This window comes from Phascolarctos cinereus, unplaced genomic scaffold (genome assembly GCF_003287225.1).
Source record: "Phascolarctos cinereus isolate Bilbo 61053 unplaced genomic scaffold, phaCin_HiC Scaffold_2;HRSCAF=192, whole genome shotgun sequence".
NCBI classification, from domain to species: Eukaryota; Metazoa; Chordata; class Mammalia; order Diprotodontia; family Phascolarctidae; genus Phascolarctos; species Phascolarctos cinereus.
In genome coordinates, this window is record NW_027555625.1 from 33,700,016 (window position 1) to 33,720,832 (window position 20,817).

General features: G+C 38.7%; 1 protein-coding gene across 1 annotated transcript; it reads left to right on the forward strand.

Annotated features, from left to right (window-relative positions):
• Positions 1 to 1,938: 1,938 nt before the first annotated feature.
• LOC110196311 (uncharacterized) lies at positions 1,939 to 20,727 on the forward strand. Its single transcript, XM_078149281.1, is given in 6 exon segments — positions 1,939 to 2,094; positions 2,732 to 2,819; positions 13,801 to 13,927; positions 14,824 to 14,919; positions 17,108 to 18,349; positions 18,439 to 20,727. Coding segments are annotated over 6 exon segments (2,460 nt in total). The 5' UTR covers positions 1,939 to 1,948; the 3' UTR covers positions 19,200 to 20,727.
• Positions 20,728 to 20,817: the final 90 nt, after the last annotated feature.

The window sequence follows — 20,817 nt, forward strand, 5'->3', positions numbered from 1 at the left end:
GGGCTGGAAATTTGTTTCACTCTGTCTTTTTGTGGGTTCTGCTGCTTCAGAATTTGTTTAGAGCCATTTTTTATGAGTATTTGGAGGGGTTTGGAGGAGAGCTCAAGCAAGTCACTGCTTTCATTCTGCCATATTGGCTCCACCTCCCCACCTCTGGAGAATATTAAATGAGGATGTAAAGGATAATGCCTGTTTCTCTGTTGTACATGGCAGTTTTCCCAAAACTAACCATGTTATTAGGAACTAAAAACCTGAAATCCATCGAACAGAAGCAGAAATAGTAAATGGACCTTTTCTAAACCATAATATGATAAAAATTATTTTCAACATAATTTGAAGTATGAATGAACAATTAACTGGAGCCTAGATAAATTAATCCTACAATATGAATTGGCAAAGAAGAAATGATAAAAACAGTTGATTCCATTCAAGATGTGACAGAAGTGAGAAAACATACAAAAATATGTGGGATGCAGCCAAAACAGCAGTTACTGGAAGTTTTATATCTCTAAATCTTTGGATCAATAAAAGAGAAAGAGCAGAATAATGAATTTAGTATGCAAGTAAAAAAAAAACCTAAAAGAAATTAAAATTCCCAAATTAAACACTGAAATGGAAATTATGAAAGTCAGGTATAGGATTAATAAAATTCAATGTGAAGAAACCATTGGACTAATAAATAAAATTAGCAGCTGGTTTTATTTTAAAGATATCTAAACCAATGAATAATTTGATTTTTCAAAACAGTTTGCCAGTGTCAAGAAAGCAAAGGGCAAACCAGTGAAGGTGAAATTAAAGCATGTATTTGGAGCTATTTTACTGTACTATATGCCAATAAAACTGAAAACAGAAGTGAAATGCATATTTACAAAAATAAATTTCCTAGAGTACCAGAAGAGCACATAGAATGCCTAAGTAGCCTTATATTAGAAAAGGAAACTGGACAAGCCACAAATGAGTTTGCTAAGAAAAGAAACACAGAACCAGATGGATTGATAAGCAAATTGTACTCAATATTTTTAATGATGATTTAATATCATGTAATTCCAGTATCATATGAACTGTTTGAAAAACGTAGAGACATCCTATCATATTTCTTTTATGACATAAAAAAAGTTTGATGTCTAAAGCAGGAAGAACAAAAACAGAGGAAAAAGAAAACTTGAAACCAATTTTCCTAATGACTATTGATGCAAAAAGTTAAATAAAAGCCTGGGAAGAAGATTACAGCAATATATCACAAAATTCACACTAGCATCCGACTGTATTTTTTACAGGAAATGTATTGCGGCTTCCACATACGGAACATAGTAAGCATAATTGACCATAATTGAGCATAAGAAGATGATGCTATCGATAGGTGTAGAAAAAGGTATTGACACAATGCACTACCCATGAGTGTCAAAAACAGTAGAATGTATAGAAATAAATGGAACTTTTCTTAAAATGATAACCTGAATTTTTCTAAAATGAAGAATAAGCATAATGTATAATGAGGACAAACTCTAAGCCTTTCCAATAAGATCAAGGGTAAAGCAAGGATGTCCATTAACCCCATTCCAATTACCATATTGTACTGGAAAATGGTTGGTTTAGCAGTAGGAGATGAAAAAGAAACTGAAGGAATAAACAGATGATACGATGGTATACTTTGAGAAACCTTGAGAGTCTCAGTTTAAAAACTAAAACTTCTAACAACTTTAGCAAAGTTTCAGGATCTAATCTAAACCCACACAAATCATCATCCATACAAGCTCAGGGCACCGTTTGCATGCTGAGCCTTAGCTTTTGCCCTCTAGGAACAACAGGAAACGTCTAATCCCTTCTCCAAAGGACAGACTTTCCTATTCTTGAAGAGAAAACAAAATAAAAATAAAAATAAAAATGGAGGTCTTCACTGTGTTGTCAGTTGTATTGTCAGTTGTGAGACTACGATTCCCAGAAGGCCATGCTCGCCAAAGGGGTGTTTTTCAAGTTCAAGGGCGGGCGGGACTTCCGTCTAAGTGCGACACTTCCGCTTCCTTTTCTCTCCGCCTCTTCCACGCTCGCTGGTTCCCGCTTGCCCTTCTCTGTGGTGGGCTGCAGTGTGACGGGGTGAGCGGTGCCATGAGCGGCGCCGCGGCTGCGGGGTGCGGCGGGGTGGAGCACTGGGGTCTGGCTGGGGAGAACCCGGAGAATGGGAGGAGCGTCCGGCAGAGGAGGAAGGAAGTCCCCGAGAGGCTCCCAGGGGTCTGGGGGCGGCCCGTGCGGGGGGCGGGGCGGGGCGGGGGTTGGATGCTGAGCGTCCGGAGGCGGCGCCTGGGGGCGTGATCTAATCCTTCCTCAGTCATGTCCGCAACCCCTAACCGTGGTTAGGGCCTGTTTTTCCAGGCCTCAGGCCTTGTCCTGGGTCCAGAGTCTCAGGGAACGTGCGCCTGGGGTCGTCGGTGCGGACTTCCTGTGGTCTCATCTCCGCCTCCTAGCGTCCTTCTGGGTAGCGCCTCCTCCGCGAAGCCTTCCCTGATGCTGCCAGGGCCCCGTGCCCTCCTCGTGCTGAAAGGGTCACCTGTGTGTCCTCTAGTTTGTCTCTAAAGAGATGCTGGCCCCAAGATAGCCCCCCCCCGCGAGAGAAATGACCGTTTCCTTCTGGCCCCCTCCCTGATCACCCCGCAGTGGAGAAGTGGGAACGTCTGGTCTGAGCAGGGCAGACCCCCAGCGTGACCCTTCACTCTCCTTCTCCTTTCCTCCCCAGCTCTCCCCTCTGTGGCCTCTGCTCTGCCCCAGGAGGACAGCCTGGAGAAAGAGGAATGGTTCCTGCCCTGACAGCCAGGCCGGGGAAGGTGAGTGCCACCTGCAGCTTTCCTGAAATAACATCTCAGGCCAGAGACGGTGGGATAGGTTTCTTTGTCCTGTGCTGTAACAGTAGGAATTGTGGGCGTCTGAGAATCATATTTAGAACTAAATGACACCGTAGAGACTGATTTATCATCTCCCCATAAAAAAAACATACTCTTTTTATTTTTAAAATTTTGAGTTTCAGATTCTTTTTTTCCCTCCAAAAGGGAAGCAGCAGGGTACCCATTTTGCAGATGAAGTAATGCAAAACATTTATGATTGCGGTTTGAGTTGCTGGCAACCCCAAAATGGAATAAATTTCTATACTCAAACCTTCTTCCAGTGATAAGACAACGTTTATCGTGAGGCAAGATTATTTGGGCCCTGCAACTTTATTGGGTTAGAATGATTTTTTGTTTTGTTTTGTGTTGCAAATAAGGTGTTTTAAAAAATTTTTTAACATTTGTTTTTAAAACTTTGGGTTACAAATTCTCTCCCTTCATCCCTCCCCAGCCACTCTCATTGAAAAGGCAAGCATCTCCATATAGGTTATAGACCTGTAATCATGCAAAACACTTCCATAGTTTTCCTGTTGTGAAAACCGAAGTATATTTCTAGTCATCCTGTTCTACCCTTTTTTATTCTATTCTCTCTTTTGACCCTGTCCCTCCTCACAAGTGTTTGCTTTTGATTATCCCTTCCCCCAATCTGCCCTCCCCTCTATCAACCCCCTGCTCTCTTGTCCCCTTCCAACCATATTTTCCTGTAGGGTAAGATAGATTTCCATACCCCATTGTGTGTGTTATTCCCTCCTTAAGCCAAATCCTATGGGAATAATGTGTGGGACAATGGCCACTAGAATTAAAAGTTCCCAGTACAGCCCTCCTTGCTCAAGTAGTGGCAGCCAGGGAGTGCAAAGTTTGTTAGTGAGGAAGTAAGTTTTCTAGTCCTAATGCAATGCTCACTCCCCATTCCTGAACCCTTCTTCCCATTGGCTGGTTTTCAGGGTCCACAATCCAAACGTTGCTTTATAAGACCCTTAGTACAATAATATCCTTATTTGGAAATAGTTACCTAGAGACAAAGGATCAGGAAGACTTTTCATAACTATTTAAAAGCTCTTCCTAGGGACAGATAAGTAGGAAGCCCCTGGTGGTTGAGCTAGCAATCTTTCCCAATGTTTATCTTGCTAGGGGAATTGGGACACAGGTCAGCTCTTGGGTAATGCATAGCGAATGTTTGCAAATTCATCAAGTTTTACTGCTTTGGGGGTAGAAAGGGAATTTATAAGTTTTAGTACTGAGGAAACTTCATCTATCTCACTCAATAAGATTCACTCATTCTCTCTCACCTTCCCTCATTTCCCCTCCACTGTAAAAGCCTTTTCTTGTCTGCTTCATGTGAGATAATTTACCCTATTCTACTTTTCCCTTTCTCCTTCTCCCAGTATAATCCTCTCTCACCCCTTAATTTTATTTTCCAGATATCACTCCTTCATCTTCAACAAACCCTGTGCCCTCTTTCTCTCTGTCTATACATACATATAATTTTTTTTCCCTCCCACTACCCTAATACTGACAAAGGATTCATGAGTTGTAAATATCATCTTTCCCTGCAGCAATGTAAACAGTTCAACCTTAATAAGTCTCTTCTGATTTCTCTTTCCTATTTACCTCTTCCATGTTTCACTTGAGTCTTGTATTTGAAAATCAGATTTTATGTTCAGCTCTGGCCTTTTCCTCCAGAGTGCTTGAAAGTCTCCTATTTCATTGAATGACCAGAGACTGATTCTTACAAGTATGAAAAGGACAATGAAAAGATCTCGGTGGGATTAAGGTGTGTGGCAAAGAGTCTGGGCTGGGCCAGGTGAAAGGAGTGTCTAGTAAGCTCTTTAAGTAATCTAGGGTGGCTGATTTGGCCAGTGATCTGGGCTGCTGAAATAGATGGGAAAATTCAGGGACTGGGTTGCTTTTGTAATGCAGAACATCATTTTACCATTTAGGTAGTAGAGCCCTTTAGGCCATGGAAAGCAGAAGTTGCTGCTTACTCTTACCCCAGACCTCTTTCCTCCTAAACCTAAACAATAGTGAAATGTAAACAATAGTGAAATGTACTCTTGCATAGCTCAGGCTCCAGCCCTCAGATCATATCTATGGAAAACTCCAAATTCCTTAGAAAGACTCTTATCTGGCTGCTCAGGCCACAGCCCTCAGATCATATCTCTGGAAGCCTCCATTGTGAGAAAGCTTTTCCTTTGTTGCAGAGCATTATCATGTGTAGACAGAGGGAGAGGGGTGTCCTTGACCACCCAAAAAAACCCTCTTCCCCTTGCCAGACTTCAAAGATCCATCCCCCTCCCTGTCCTGTATACTCCCTATATAAACCCTAGCTGATGGCTGCTGCTTGATTTGGATGTGAATACCCCTGGCAGCCTTGCGCTAATATAATAAAGTCCACAATCTAAATCTATATTAGTCTGGGTCAACTCGCTAATTTTTCAGCATAAGACTTTCAAAGACGTGGTCTTTAACTTTTGAGGGTCTGGTTCTCATCAGCCCTAGGGATCCAAGGGCAAGATACAGATGAGGAAGACTGGAGATGGGATGCAGTCGGAGACCTATGTCTGTTGAAGGTAAGGTCTTCAGGAGTTCTCACTTTGACTGAGGCAAAGCCCCATTCAGTGATTAAGGCTGGTTTAGAAATGAGAGGTGGTGAGGGGAGGGACATCTAGGTGGCTCAGTGGATAGAGCACTGGCCCTGGATTGTGGAGGACCTGAGTTCAAATGTGATCTCGGACACATAACCCTTACTCGCTGGGTGACCTTGGGCAAGTCATTTATCCCCATTGCCAAGCCAAAAAAAAAAAAAAAGAGATGTGAGGAAAAATGGGCCCTTTTATGTAACAAAGAGTAAATAAAATCGTTTTGAAAAGGGAAGACCCTCTGGGTTTCTGGCCAGAACAGAAACAATTTCTATTTATATTCACTCTGAGGTACTAGAGCCCAAAGAATAACCAGTAAGTGGTACTTAGGCTGGGACCTATTGTTGGCCCAGGTGAGCCAGAGTGAATTGGGTTTAAGGCATTATCTTTAAGAAAGAAGTCTAGCCAGTACTTGCAAGGGCATGATAGCCCATGTGGACACGGGGAGAGGGAGAGGAGAGGAAGGAGTTTAGGTGCTCTAGTGCAACCAGTCAGTTGGGTCCCCAGTGAGGCAGCTCAGACTACTTTCTTACATGTTATTGTTTGTCCTTCATTGGGAAGATTGCCATGTCATTAGGAAGATGATGTTTTGTGTTACAAATGAATGGATTTAAGTGAGAGAAAGGTGTACTAGGTCACTACCCTGACTTCCTCCTCTGAAGCCATTTGAGTCCAGTGGTAAGATACAGATGAGCAAGACTTGAGATGGCCCCTGCTATTGATGGCTCTACAGCTTGGAGCAGCCATTCTTGAAAGCACTTTGGAGTAATGCTGAGAAAATTACTAAAGTATTCACCTTCTCTTTGGCCCAGCAGTAGTACTATTAGGTGCAGAGGGATCAGAGAAAGAGAAAATGACCCACATGTACAAAAGCATTGATAGCCGCTCTTTTTGTGGTGGCAAAGAATTGGAAACTGAGAAGATTCCCATCATTTGTGGTATTATTGTGGTATACAAAGATGATAGAAAAATGTTGTACTGTAAGAAATCCCCCAAGGAGATTTATCGTGGAACCTGAGGAAGACTTGTATGAATCACTGCAGAATAGAGTAAGCAGAGCAGGAGAAAAATTTATCCAATGTCAACATTGTAAAGACAAACCACTTTGAAAGATTTAAAAACTCTGATCTGTACAGTGACCAACTGTTTATTTTCTCAAGAGGATTCCTGATGAAATATGCTACCCAACTTCTGACGTTTATGTGATTGACTTTTATACTTGACATTCCAGTGAATAATCTGAATTAATTTCTTTAAGTATTGACAGATTTGACCTCTGCTTTCCAAGGGACTCTCAAAAGTATTCTGTAGCACTGCAATTCAAAAGCATGCATTCTGGGATACTCAGTTTCCTGCTATTTTGGGCATGACCAATGTGGGGGTTTCTTTTGCCTGCTCGTGAGTTGTTATTAGAAGGATTTTGCCTATCTTTCCCCCGCCAATATGGAGGGGTAAGCTGGAGTGCTAGAAAAGAGATTTTTGTTAAGGGTGGTCCTCCTTCTTTAGACTGGAGGAGGAATGATGAGAAGAATCCCTTTGGGTATGGGCATGCCTCCTACCTGGTACCCCATCATGCCTTTTTGTGTAATGTAAAACAAGAGTTTAAGGCTCAAGCTCTTGATTCACATTTCCTGTTTCAGTAAATGCTCTGTTGAAATGAATTAAACTAGAGAGTGAAGAGGCAGCAAAGTACAAAGAAAAGACTAGCTTGTATGTGAGAAGGCTTGCATTTGAGAGTTAGCTGCATCATCATGGATCAGATCTGATCCATTTCACACATGTTTTTATGCCTCTCCAGCTGGGTTCATGGGACATATCCTAAGCTCTGTAACCTTCCTTTTCCCACTTCCCAGCCTCATGATTTTTTTTTGCTTGTTACAGTCTTCCTGTGTTTTGAAAATAAACTTGTACTCTAAACCATTGATAGGTTTTTGCACTTGCTAGATAAAGATCTGGAAACAAACATAGAATACGTGAACCTTGACATACTTGTCTGTGTATATACCTATTTAGAATGCTACATGTGTACACATAAGTTTCTTGTTCAGTCATTTTCAATTATGTGTAACTCTTCTTGACCCCATTTGGGGTTTTCTTGGCGGAGATACTGTAGTGGTTTGCCATTTCCTTTTCTAGCTCATTTTACAGAGGAAGAAACTGAGGCAAACAGGGTGAAATGACTTGCCTACAGTCACGCAGTTTATGAGTGTCTGAGACCAGGTTTGAACTTAGGAAGATGAGTCTTCTGACTCCAGGCCCACCACTGTATGCACTGAGCAATCTAGGTGTCCTCATACACGTGAATTATCTATAAACACATGCTTATTTGCATACAGTCATTCAAGCTTTCATATTAAGCAAATCCTATTCTGTCCAATTATCTCCTCTGAAAAGAAGCAATGTAGAATGGTAGAAACTGACGTTTTTGTATTCAAAGGACCTGAGTCTGATTCCTGGCTCTGATACTTGCTCTTTATGTGAAATTGAGGAAATTGTTCACCCTCTCTGACCTCAGTTCTTCATCTGCAAAATTAGGAGGTTGTAATAGATGACTTCTGAGATCCCGGATAGTTCTGAATGTGTTATCCTATGATATAATTCAGTGGGCTTTAACTTCATTATGAGAGATTTCAGTGGTTTAGAATCCCCTTTAGATAGGAATAGTTAAGACCATTCTCCAGAAGGTATGCAAATCATCTAGGAAGTTTTCCCAGGGTTGCTCTTGTTTATTCCTTTTTATTTTTTTATTTCTTTTGGTTGCTGTAGTTTAAAGTATCATAAAGGAGCAGATATTCTATGAGTGTACCAAGTTCCTTGGCTATTTTACTGCCCTTTGGGAACTGATCTTCTCAAGCAAGTTAAGATTTTCTGTGCTAAGATAATTTTGTGGCCTCTTCCTTTCCTGCCCCTCTAAGTACGATGGCCTTTTCCTTAAGATAGCTGCTGGTGTCCAGTGCAAGTGTGAATGCCCCATGCAGTGGTCTTTGGACCCATGTGAGCTACCATGCCAAGATACCATTCTTTGAATAGTTTTAAATAATTCAGGGTCCTTCTGATACCCAGCATGAATAAAAAAGATACTTTAACCTGCTCAGAGATAACATTTTATAAACATGGATTATATTTAAGCTTTCCCCAAATGAATTTTGTAACCCAAAAATATCATGCTTTTTACCTACTTCTTTTTGTTGCTATGCATGTGCTCCTTCCCCTAATCTCCACAACCACCACCAACCCTCCTGTTGATGAAGCTAAATTTCACAATCCTCTGTGTGTAGCTAGTGCAAAGCCTGATTTTTCCAGCTGTCAGTATTGATACAGAAAGAGATAGCTTTGTTTTTCTAAAAAAGAAACTATTGTTTAACCACAAATTACACTGAATAAGTGACTTCATGTAGATTTTCTGCTAATTTCTAATTCTTAATAATTTTCCTAAAGTTTTGGAGCTAAATGTAAAAAAAAAAATCTGACACCTTCCAATTGCAAGATAATTTCTGACTTCAGGGCCCTCCCCCTTGGTAGGAGCTTTCCTAAAGGGAGAAAACTAAAGAGTAGTTATTTTGTTTTATCTTATTTAATGCAGTTGTCATGTCCGTGAAAAGTTGTGTTAATCAGATCATATTTTAAATACATCAGAGAAGTTTATTGGAGCCTTGTAGTATATCCTTTCATAAAGGAAAGCCTTCTTTTATACGTTCATTTAATAGATGAATCCTTTTGTTAATTCAAATAATCATTATTATTTCGTAGATTGTCTTAGACTTCATCTAGAGACCCGTAATGAAAACTGTCACAATGACTTCATGCACATTGGATCCCCAAAGCCATTCAGGTGCTTTTAATAGCAACCCACTTATGAAGAGGAGAATAACTTGTTCTCCAGTGTCCTCAAGTTAAACTTCCATTAATTCCTCAGGCCAGAAATGTAGCTTACATTGATCCTTCCTAGGTCCCATCTTATTAGATTCAGCCCATTCTTCTAACTTCTGAAAGTCTTTTTGGATCCTTGTTCTTGGATGAAAAGGCTCACCAGGATCTGATGTCACCAGCCTAGAGTATGAAGTGTTCTTCTTTACCTTTGTGAAGAATTTTCCAAATGTTTCTTGTGACAAACGACCGTTGGCGAAAGAATGGTCCTTTTTTAAAGCCCATCTGTGTAACAAAGCTTATCAAGGGAGACTAAATGTACATAGCAATTGAAACAATTATAGTTAATTCTCCAGTCAAGGCCACAGCCCCTGAGCTACCTGGCTCTTTTAGCATATGGATAATCCAGAAGAGACATGATGTCAGCCTACAGTTATGCTGGCAAACAGCTATGTTTGAGGAACTTGTGGCTAGAGAGCAGGCTTCCCTGACAATGTTTAAAGGGTACATAGGGTATTGGAACAGAGACTGGATCATTAGTGGAAGGAATGTATGGTTAGAGACCAGTTAGAAAAGATTCTATTATTTTTTTGTGTAAGGCTTTGTGCTATTTCACCACAGTCATTTCTGGAAAAAGACTTCTTTCCTTCACCCTCCAAATTTGATCTCCTTTATACCAAAGAAGTAGTCACACAAAAGTACCAGTGATAGTGACTTTACCTTACAGTTCATAAAACATTCTCCTCCAGTGGTCTCCATCTTCTCTGCTATCAGAAGTGGTAATTTTTTAAATTTATAGAATAAAACTAAGACATTTCAATCACACAGTATAACAAAAAAGATGGTTGTCTATGAAACTGCAAATCTGCTGTGTACAACTTGCTGTTACTTTCAAATGTATTATTAAAATTATCATGTAAATTTTTTTCCCATCCCCCTTCAACCTTAGAGTTAGCTATCATTAGATAAAAATAGATGTGTGTATGTGTGTAATATATATGTATATATGTAAAATCTTTTTTAAAAAAATTAATTTACTCATTTTTCGTTTTCAACATTTACTTCCACAAGATCTTGAGTTCCAAATTTTCTCTCCATCTTCTCCCTCCCCCCACCCCAAGATGGCATACCCCTTCCCCTAATCTACCCTCCCTTTTATATCCCCCTCCCTTTCTCTTATCATCTTTGCCTTCAGTTTTCAGTAAAATCATTCTACACATACTTCAGTTTATCAGTTCTTTCTCTGGATGCAGATAGCATCTTTTTTCATATGTCCTTTATACTTAATTTGGTTATTTGTAATACATAAAATCACTAATTCACTCAAAGTCATTCTTAAAACTATATTGCTATTACTGTGTACAGTATTCTCTTGCTTCTGCTCTTTTTTTGGTCTTCATTTATCATGCAACTCTTTCCATGTTTTTCTAAGGTCATATAGTTCATCATTTCTTGTAGCACAGGAGTCTTCCATTACAATCATATGCCACAATTTCTTCAGTCATTCCCCTATTGATGGGCATCCCTGCAATTTCCTGTTCTTTTCCACCAGAAAGAGAGCTGCTGTAAACATTTCAGAACATATAGGGTTTTTTTTCCTTTTTCCTTAATCATCTTTGGAGATAGATCATGTAGTAGTATTGCTGGTTCAAAGGGTATAGGTAGTTTAATAACTCTTTGGGCCTAATTCTAGATTGATCTCAAACGATTGGATCATTTTACAATTCCACCCACAATGAATTATTGTCCCAGTTTTTCCACATCCCCTCCAGCATGTGTTACTTTCCCCTTCTATTGTTTTAGCCAATCTGGTAAGTGTAAAATGATATTTCAAGGTTATTTTAATTGATATTTCTCTAATCAGTAGTGATTTAGAGCATTTTTTATATGACTATAAATTTTTTTGACTTCTTCATTAGAAAACGGCCCATTCATAGCCTTTGACCATTTATCAATTGGGGGAATGATTCATACTCTTCTAGATTTGACAAAGTTCTATATGTATTTTAGATATGAGACCTTTATGTAATAAACTGTCTATAAAAATTTCCCTCCAGTTTTCTGCTTTCCTTCTAATCTTGGCTTTGTTTGTTTTATGTATACAAAACCTTTTTAATTTAATGTAATTGGCATTATCCATTTTATACCTGACTTTGCTGTCTATTTATTAAAATTGTTCACCTGTCCATAAGTCTGATAAGTAATATGTTGAACTTTTTTTTCAGTTTACTCGTGGATCAATGTCTTTTTCGTTGTTTTTTAAAAAAACTGTATTTTTGTAATTTTCTGTGTTATCTTCTGTTGGGTCTGCTTATTTTACACTATGTCAGTTAATACATATCTTCCAATGCTTCTCAGAATTCCTCATGTTTGTCCTTTTCACCTATGTAAATGATAGTGTGATTCATGTGCTGTTCTTTTCCTAGTTGTCCTTTACTGGCAAGAATTCAGTTTGTTTCTAGTTCTTTGCTGTCCCAAAAAGTGCTCTTGTGAATGTTTTTGTGCAGAATCTCTTTATACAGAAAGGGAATGGCAACATGGTACAGTGAGAATAGCCCTGGTTGAAGCCAGAAGGAACTGGGCTCAAAGTGCACATCTGCTATTTACTCTCCTTTCGACCTTAAGCAAGTCACTTTCTGTCTCCGGGCCTCATTTTTCTAATTTTTAAAATGAGCAGATTAGGCTGTAAAAGTCTCTTCCAGGCCTAAATATATGAACTGGAAGATTATGGTTCTTTAACGTCCTTTTCAGAAGTAAAAAATTGTTCATGGACAGGAGATTGTAGTCCCACATATTTGCTTTTACTCTTATGGTTCTAGGAGCATTGAACACAATCATGTTCATTTCAGAGCTGTCTATTTGAAGATATGCAACGGTTAGATGAAAAGAGGAAGGTAATTGCCTTAGCTGTGAAGAGATCCGGCTGATTGGTCACAGGAAATGGGCATGTTTAGATCAGAAAAGAAGCCTTGGGACCATGTGATAGCTATCTTCACCTATTCCATTTTCATTGCTTATTTCAGCAAGTAGAAAAGGAATTTGCCAAATTACTGCTTCAGCTCAGAGGGCACAAGTAGGAAAAAAGACAACACTTTGAAAATTTTTGTCATTGGAATCATTTACAACAACAAGCCTTAATTAAACACCTACAAATTGCAAGAATTGTGCAAAGTGCTGAAGGTACAAAGGGTGGCAATAATGACTCTGCTTTTAAGGAGCTTACAAACCAATGAAAGAGGAATTATTTTCTAACATTTTATATTCATTTAATTTTTATTTTATGGAATAAAACAAGCATTCTGGAAACATAGTATGATTAAAAAAAGATGATTGCACATGAAACTAGAAGTATATCCTATACAACTTGCTAATCCTTTTAAATATATAAAAAAGTTATGTAAATTTCTTTTCTTTCCCTTCTCTTCCCTAACCCTATAAATGGCTATTATTAGGTAGAAATGTGTGTGTATGTAAAATCATTCTATACATACTTATATTTATCACTTTTATCTGGTTGAGGAATTCTTAAGTGGCTGCTGTATACTTGGATACTGTATTGAGATACCAATAAATAAATGAAAAATAATTCCTTGTGGAAAGTGAAAGATGAAGTGACTGAGCAAAAAAAGGTTTAAACTTTTGGGCATGTCAATTTATTAAGCAAGGCATGACAATTCCACAACCGACTGGGACCAGGCTTCTTCCTCAGCTGAGGGGTGGACCCAAAATATGGGGGGAGATATACTTTTATACATTCAAAACACTCCAGGCGAATTAATTAAAAGCAAATGATACAGTATTAGGTTATCTGAGGAAAGATCAGACAATTTCCTTGTTAGGAGGTGGAAGGGCAACAGGTTCAATACCCTGAGTTTAGAAAAAGGTGTCCCAGTACCCCCAAGTGTCTATATACAATCAAGGGAACACCTACATAGTAACGAATTGCTCAGTATGGGTCTGGTTTTCAGAGAAGACATATGGGCTGCTTGAGATGTAGAAGCATGAGAACTCCTTATCTCAGTCTTTTTGGATCTGACTGGGTTTCTGGTCAGCATAACCTCAGTTCTTCGGTATTGAGGGTCTCTAAACATCAGGTGTCTGTGTTCTGGTTTCTCAGCCATACGGGGGCTAAGTTCAAACAATATAATAAGGTTTTCTCCCAGTTCCCACAATTGAATAAATTTGTCTCACAAGATAGAAGTTGGAATAGACCTGTAATTGAACAGAAAAAGAACTGAGCTATGTCCACCATTCAGTCCACAAAATGGAGTCAGTGTGGTTGACTCAATTACCTCAATTCCCTTTACCACTTGCTGTCCTAATGCCCTGCATTCTGTCACCCTGCTGGCAAGCAGTTTACATTTGAACTTTATAGCAGAGCTATATATGGGTAAGCACAAATGTTTTTATTATTTCAGGAATCAGTGACTTTCGAGGATGTGACTGTGGAATTCACCCAGGAGGAGTGGATACAATTGAACCCATCTCAGAAAAAGTTGTACAGGGATGTGATGCTGGAGAACTATAGGAACTTGGTCTCTTTGGGTAAGAACAGCTACCTTTTTGAAGTCTTGATATATACTATGACAGCTTTCGAGATTTTAACAGCTGTTCTTTGGCATACAAGAGGAAAATATTCCTAATGCTTTTGTAGCCAAGAGACAGATTAGTTGTGTTACCTGCTTCCAGTTAAGAAGATCTTTGCTTACTATGCCTGGAAATTTAGTTCCTGAATTGTCGATATCCTTGAGAATGTATCCTCCCCTCTCTGTTGCTTCAAATCAATATTTTCTTTATCATATAAATTGTTCCCCACAGTCTAAGCAGGGAGTAAATCAAATGAACTATTTTTCCTAAGTCCTATGCAGTAATCCATTGTGCCATAACATAGAATATACTTTGGTGGTCCTTTCACCTATCCTTGAGATCTTCCTAGCATGCCTATTTTTTTTACTAAAGAGGGCTTAAATTAAGTTTAAATTCTTTTATTAAGTTTTATGGGTAGTTTAAAAGAAAATGTAATTTCCCCTCCTCTGGACACCTAAAAAAAACCCCGTACTTCACCCTCCACCCAGCCCATTGAGCCCCACATGTTTTTATGTTTTTGTGTGTTTTGGCTAGTCGGGGGGATTCAGTGACATGCCCAGGATCACACAGCTAGTAAGTGTCAAGTATCTGAGGTGAAATTTGAACTCAGGTCCTCCTGATTCCAAGGCTCGTGCTCTATCCACTGTGCCACCTAGCTGCCTCTGAGCCCCATGTGTTTGAAAGACAAAAATCTGAAAAAAATGAGGTAAAATACTGCCCTTGGTAGTATAAGATACATTTAGCGCCCTTATTTCCCCACCTTTCTACTAAGATTTGGAGGTAATGTTTCATCTGTCTGTTCCATGATGGAACTCTGAGATGACTCCCTAGTACTTTTTCATTTTAAACAACAGGATTTGCCATTTCCAAACCAGATGTGATCTACCACTTGGAAAGAAAGGAAGCATCTTGGATGGCAGAAGCAGATATTCCAGGAAGCAGCTGTCCAGGTGACTTCATAAAAACCAAGCAAAATGGTCATTGCAAAATAGTGATCTGTTGGTCATTTTAGGTCAAAGCTCTTGTAAAATGTTGAACACTGGCCTATCAAAGCTTCTGAGGCCTATTGAGAGGAGCTGAGACTTTCAAACTTCCTTTTTTATCTCAAGAAGTTACTTTTTTTATGTATCTGTTTACTGAAATGTACCTCCACTCTGAAAGAAAGTGGTTGCCTTAGTACAGGGCAGGTATTTCTCTTGTGTTCATTGAAGAATTTTTTCTTTTAAGCAGGTGTTCTCTTGCCTCACTTGCATTAATTCATTCTCCCTTTTAACATCATTATGTTATGTGCTCTTTTTGCTTCTTAGTTCTCTTATATTTTCTTTTGTTTTGTTTTTTGATATGTTGCTTTGCTGCTATTACTTTTTAAAATATTTAATCCTAGTCTCATTCTATCATGTTATGTGTCATTTTGTCATTTTGATTTGTCAACAATCACTTCCATAAGCTTTTAAGTTTTCTCTCCCTTCTCAAGACAGTGTGTAATCTGATATAGGCTATATATATATACACACACATTCCTATTAAACATTTTCACATCAGTGATGTTGTAAGGAAGAATTAGAACCAATAGGAGGATCCACTAGGAAGAGAAAACAAAACAAAACAGGAGGAAAAAAATAGCAAATAGTATGCTTTGATCTGCATTCAAACTCTATAGTTCTTTCTTTAGATGTGGATAGCATTTTCCATCATAAGATCTTTAGAAATGTTTTAGATCCTTGCATTGCTGAGAAGGCTAAGTCTGTCAACGTTAGTCATCGCACAGCATGGCTGTTACTATGTGCAACATTCTTCTGGTTCTGCTCACTTCACTCAGCATCAGTTCATACAAGTCTTTCCAGGGTTTTCTGAAGTCTGCCTGCTTGTCATTTCTTATAGCACAGTAGTATTCTATTGCATTCATGTACTACAACTTGTTCAGCCATTCCCCAATCAATAGGAATTCTTTTTATTTCCAGTTCATTGCCATCACAAAAAGATGCTATAAATATTTTTGTAGATATGGGTCCTTTTCTCATTTGTATGATCTCTTTGGGATGCAGCCCTAGAACTACTATTGCTGGGTCATAGGTTATGCAGATTCTTATAGCCCTTTAGGCATAGTTCCAAATTGCTCTCCAAAATGGTTAGATCTTTTCACAACTGCATCAACAATGCATTAGTGTTCCAATTTTACCAGAAGTTCTCTAACATTTATCATTTTCCTGTTTTGTCATGTTGGCCAATCTGATAGGTGTGATGTGGTACCTTAGAGTTGTTTTAATTTGCATTTCTCTAATCAGTGGTGATTTAGAGCATTTTTTCTTTTTTTTTTCTCCTTCTAATCTTAGTTGCATTGGCTTTGTTTGTGGAAAAACTTTTCAATTTAATGTAATCAAAATTATCTATTTTGCTTTTTGTAATGTTCTCTATCTCCTGTTTGATAATGAATTCTTATGTTCTCCATAGATCTGATAAGAAGGAATAGTTTACCTATCAGATCTATAGAGCATTTTTTCATATGATTCTATAGATGGCTTTAATTTCTTCATCTGAGAACTGCCTGTTCATATCCTTTGACCATTTATCAATTAGGGAATGAGTTGTATTCTTGTAAATTTGACTTAATTCTCTAGCTAGTTTAGAAATGAGGCCTTTATCACAAACACTGGCTGTAAAAATTTGGTTATATTGGCTTTGTGCAAAAGCTTTGTAATTTAACGTAATCAGAATTATCCATTTTGAATTTCATAATATCCTCTATATCTCTTACTTGGTCATAAATTCTTCCCTCCCCCATAAATCTGATAGGTAAACTATTTGTTGCTCTCCCAGTTTGCTTGTAGTATCAGCCTTTATATCTAAGTCATGTACCCATTTTGACTTTATTTTGATAGATGGCGTGAGATTTTGGTCTATGCCTAGTTTCTGCCATACTGTTTTCCAATTTTCCCAGCAGTTTTTGTGAAATAGTGAGTTCTTATCCCAGAAGCTGGAGCCTGTGGGTAGATAAGTTGATTTTTAGTGAAAGACTAGTGAGACTAGCCTTCTCTATTGAGAAGACAAGAGAATAGCTCTAAAACCCTGAGCAACTTAAGAAGCTTGGGAAAGGGTAAAAAAAGGAAGGGTTAATCAGCTATTTATTCTTCCTTTCAGAGAGCAGAGAATTTACTGGAGATAAGCCTCTTCAATTTAATGAATACAGGACGGCCCTCAGGAGCAAGGAGCATCTAGCTGTGCATCAGAGAATTTGTACTGGAGAGAAACCTTATGAATGTAGTGAATGTCAGAAGATTTTCAGTAGGAAGTCGCATCTTAGCGTGCATCAGAAAATTCATACTGGAGAGAAACCTTATGAATGTAGTGAATGTGGAAAGTCCTTTAGGTGTAAGTCATATCTTACTGCACATCACAGAATTCATACCGGAGAGAAACCATGTGAATGTAGTGAATGCAAGATTGCCTTAAGGTTTAAGGAACAACTTACTGCACATCAGAGAAGTCATACTGGAGAGAAACCTTATAAATGTAGTGAATGTGGGAAGGCATTCAAGAGTAAGGCAGAGCTTACTGCTCATCAGAAAATCCATACTGAAGAGAAACCTTATGAATGCAGTGAATGTGGGAAGATTTTCAATAGGAAGTCATATCTTACTGTGCATCAGAAAATTCATATTGGAGAGAAACCTTATGAATGTAGTGAATGTGGAAAGGCCTTCAGGTGTAAGTCACATCTTACTATGCATCACAGCATTCATACTGGAGAGAAATGTTATGAATGTACTGAATGTGGAAAGGATTTCAGGGACAAGAGGTACCTTGCTTGACATCACAGAATTCATACTGGAGAGAAGCCTTATAAATGTAGCCAATGTGGAAGGTCCTTCAGGAGTAAGACACAACTTACTGTGCATCACAGAATTCATACTGGAGAGAAATGTTATCAATGTAGTGAATGTGGAAAGGCCTTCAGGGACAAGAAGTACCGTGCTCAGCATCACAGAATTCATACTGGAGAGAAACCTTATCAAGGTACTGAATGTGGAAAGGCCTTCCAGTGTAAGACAAAACTTGTAGTGCATCAGAGAATTCACACTGGAGAGAAACCTTATAAATGTACTGAATGTGGAAGAGCCTTCAGTTATAAGGCAGAAGTTAAAGTACATCACAGAATTCACACTGGAGAGAAACCTTTTGAATGTAGTGAATGTGGTAGAGCCTTCAGATATAAGGCAGAACTTAAAGTACATCACAGAATTCACACTGGAGAGAAACCTTATGAATGTAGTGAATGTGGGAAGGCCCTCAGAAGTAAGACACAACTTACAGTGCATCAGAGAATTCATACTGGAGAGAAACCTTATGAATGTAGTAAATGTGGAAAGACCTTCAGGGGAAGTCAAGTCTGAGAAGTCATCAGAGACTTCATAGTGGAGATATGTGTTATAAATATAAGGAGTGTGGGAAGGGTTTCCTGTACAACTCAGATCTTATTGTACATCAAAAAATTTACGCTATAAAGAAACCTTATGAATGTAGTGAATGTGGAAAAGCCTTCAGGTATAAGGCAGAACTTAAAGTACATCACAGAATTCATACTGGAGAGAAACCTTATAAATGTAGTGAATGCGGGAAGGCCTTCAGGATTAAGAAACAATTTACAGTGCATCAGAGAATTCATACTAGAGAGAAACCTTATAAATGTAGTGAATGTGGAAAGGTCTTCAGGAGGAAGATAGAACTGACAGAGCATCAGAGAACTCATACTGGAGAGAAACCTTAACAACGTAGTAAATGTGGGAAGGCCTTCAGGTATTCGGGAGCACTAAGAGTGCATCAGAGAATTCATACTGGAGAGAAACCTTATGCATGTAGCCAGTGTGGAAAGGCCTTCAGGAATAAAAAGTGCCTACCTCGGCATCAGAGAATTCATACTGGAGAGAAACCTTATGAATGTAGTGAATGTGGAAAGTCCTTCAACTGTAAGTCATATCTTTCTGTGCATCACAGAATTCATACTGGAGAGAAACCTTATGAATGTAGTGAATGCAAGAGGGCCTTCAGGTTTAAGGAACAACTTATTCTGCATCAGAGAAATCACACTGGAGAGAAACCTTATAAATGCAGTGAATGTGGGAAGGCCTTCATGAGTAATAAACAACTTACAATGCGTCACAGAATTCATACTGGAGAGAAAGCTTATGAATGCAGTGATTTCAATAGGAAGTCATGTCTTACTGCACATTAGAGAAATCATACTGGAGAGAAACGTTATGAATGTAGTGAATGTGGAAAGGACTTCAGGGAGAAGAATTCATACTGGAGAGAATCCTTGTGTAAGTGAATGTGGGAAGGTCTTCAGGAGCAATGCAAAACTAAGAGTGCATCACAGAATTCATACTGGAAACAGTCTTTATGAATGTAAGGAGTGTGGCAAGGCTTTTGTTTTCAAGTCAGAACTTATTAGACATCAAAACGTTCATACTGGAGAGAAACCATATGAATGTATTCAGTGTAGAAAGGCTTTCTTCAGAAAGCTAGAGTTAACTGTGCATCAAAGAATTCATACTGGAGAGAAACCTTATGAATGTACTGGAGAGAAATGTTATGAATGTAATAAATTTGGAAAGGCCTACAAGAGGAAGAAATATCGTACTGTACACCAGGGAATTCATACTTAAAATATCCTTAATAAATGTAAGAACTTTGGGAAGGCTTTCCCCTACAACTCAGATTTTATTTGACATCAAAAAAATCATACTGAAGAGAAACCTTATGGATGTAATGAATGTGGGAAGACCTTCAGAGTAAGAATCCAACTTACTAAACATCAAAGAATTCATTCAGGAAAGAAATCTTAAGAGTGCAATGCATGTAGGTTGGCCTTTAGATGGAGGACACTACTTTATATCCATCGGAGAATTTATCCTGGGGAGATTGGTAAGGAGTGTGGGAAGGTATTCCATTGCAATTCAGATCTCAGTAGACACCAAAAATTCATGTTGGAGAAAAACCTTATGTATGTAGTGAATATGGGAAGGCCTTCAAGAAGAAGCCACATCTTACTGGGTATCAGAGAATTCACACTGAAGAAATTCTATATGAATGTGAGTAGTGTGGGAGGCCTTCTATCACAAATCAGATCTTTCTCAACTTGAAATAATTCATGGCTTCTGAATGTAATGTAAAAGGGAAGGCCTTTCATCTGAATGTATCTTTTACTCAACATCAGTGCATTCATACTGGAGAGACACCTTATGAATGCAGTGAGTGTGGGAAGACCTTCAACCTGAAGACACAACTTACTCAACATCAAACAATTATTTCTGGAGAGAAACTCTGAATTTGGGTAAGACTTTAGACTAAGGACACTACTTTATGTTCTTCAGAGAATTGATAACTAGAGTGATTTTCATGATTATAAGGAGTGTGGGAAGATTCCCCCAGCTGACGAAACTGTGATTCTGAGTCTCTAGATGCACTTCATAGAGTCCTTATTTAGGCACTACGGGAGAAGATATTCCTCCCCTCTAAGGAGCCCTGTAAAGGGGCAAAGAGTTAATGTTATCCTCTCATGGGCTTTCAGGGAGGGAGAGGTTAATGGGTGGATGGTGGTTTTGGGAGATCCTTCCTATTAACTTTGGTCCCTCAGAATATGGCATGCAAGAGGCTTGGGTCTGACCTCTCACCATGAGATGATTCTGAGCCTAATGTGTAATGTATAATTGTTGATTGTACCTGAGAAATATATGAAAATCTGAGCTGTGTTCCTGATACTGATGCTGCTGCTTCTGCTTCTATCCATTTGGGTAGTCACCGTGGACCATAAAGATTTGGAATCACCTTATTTAAAATAATTAAGAATA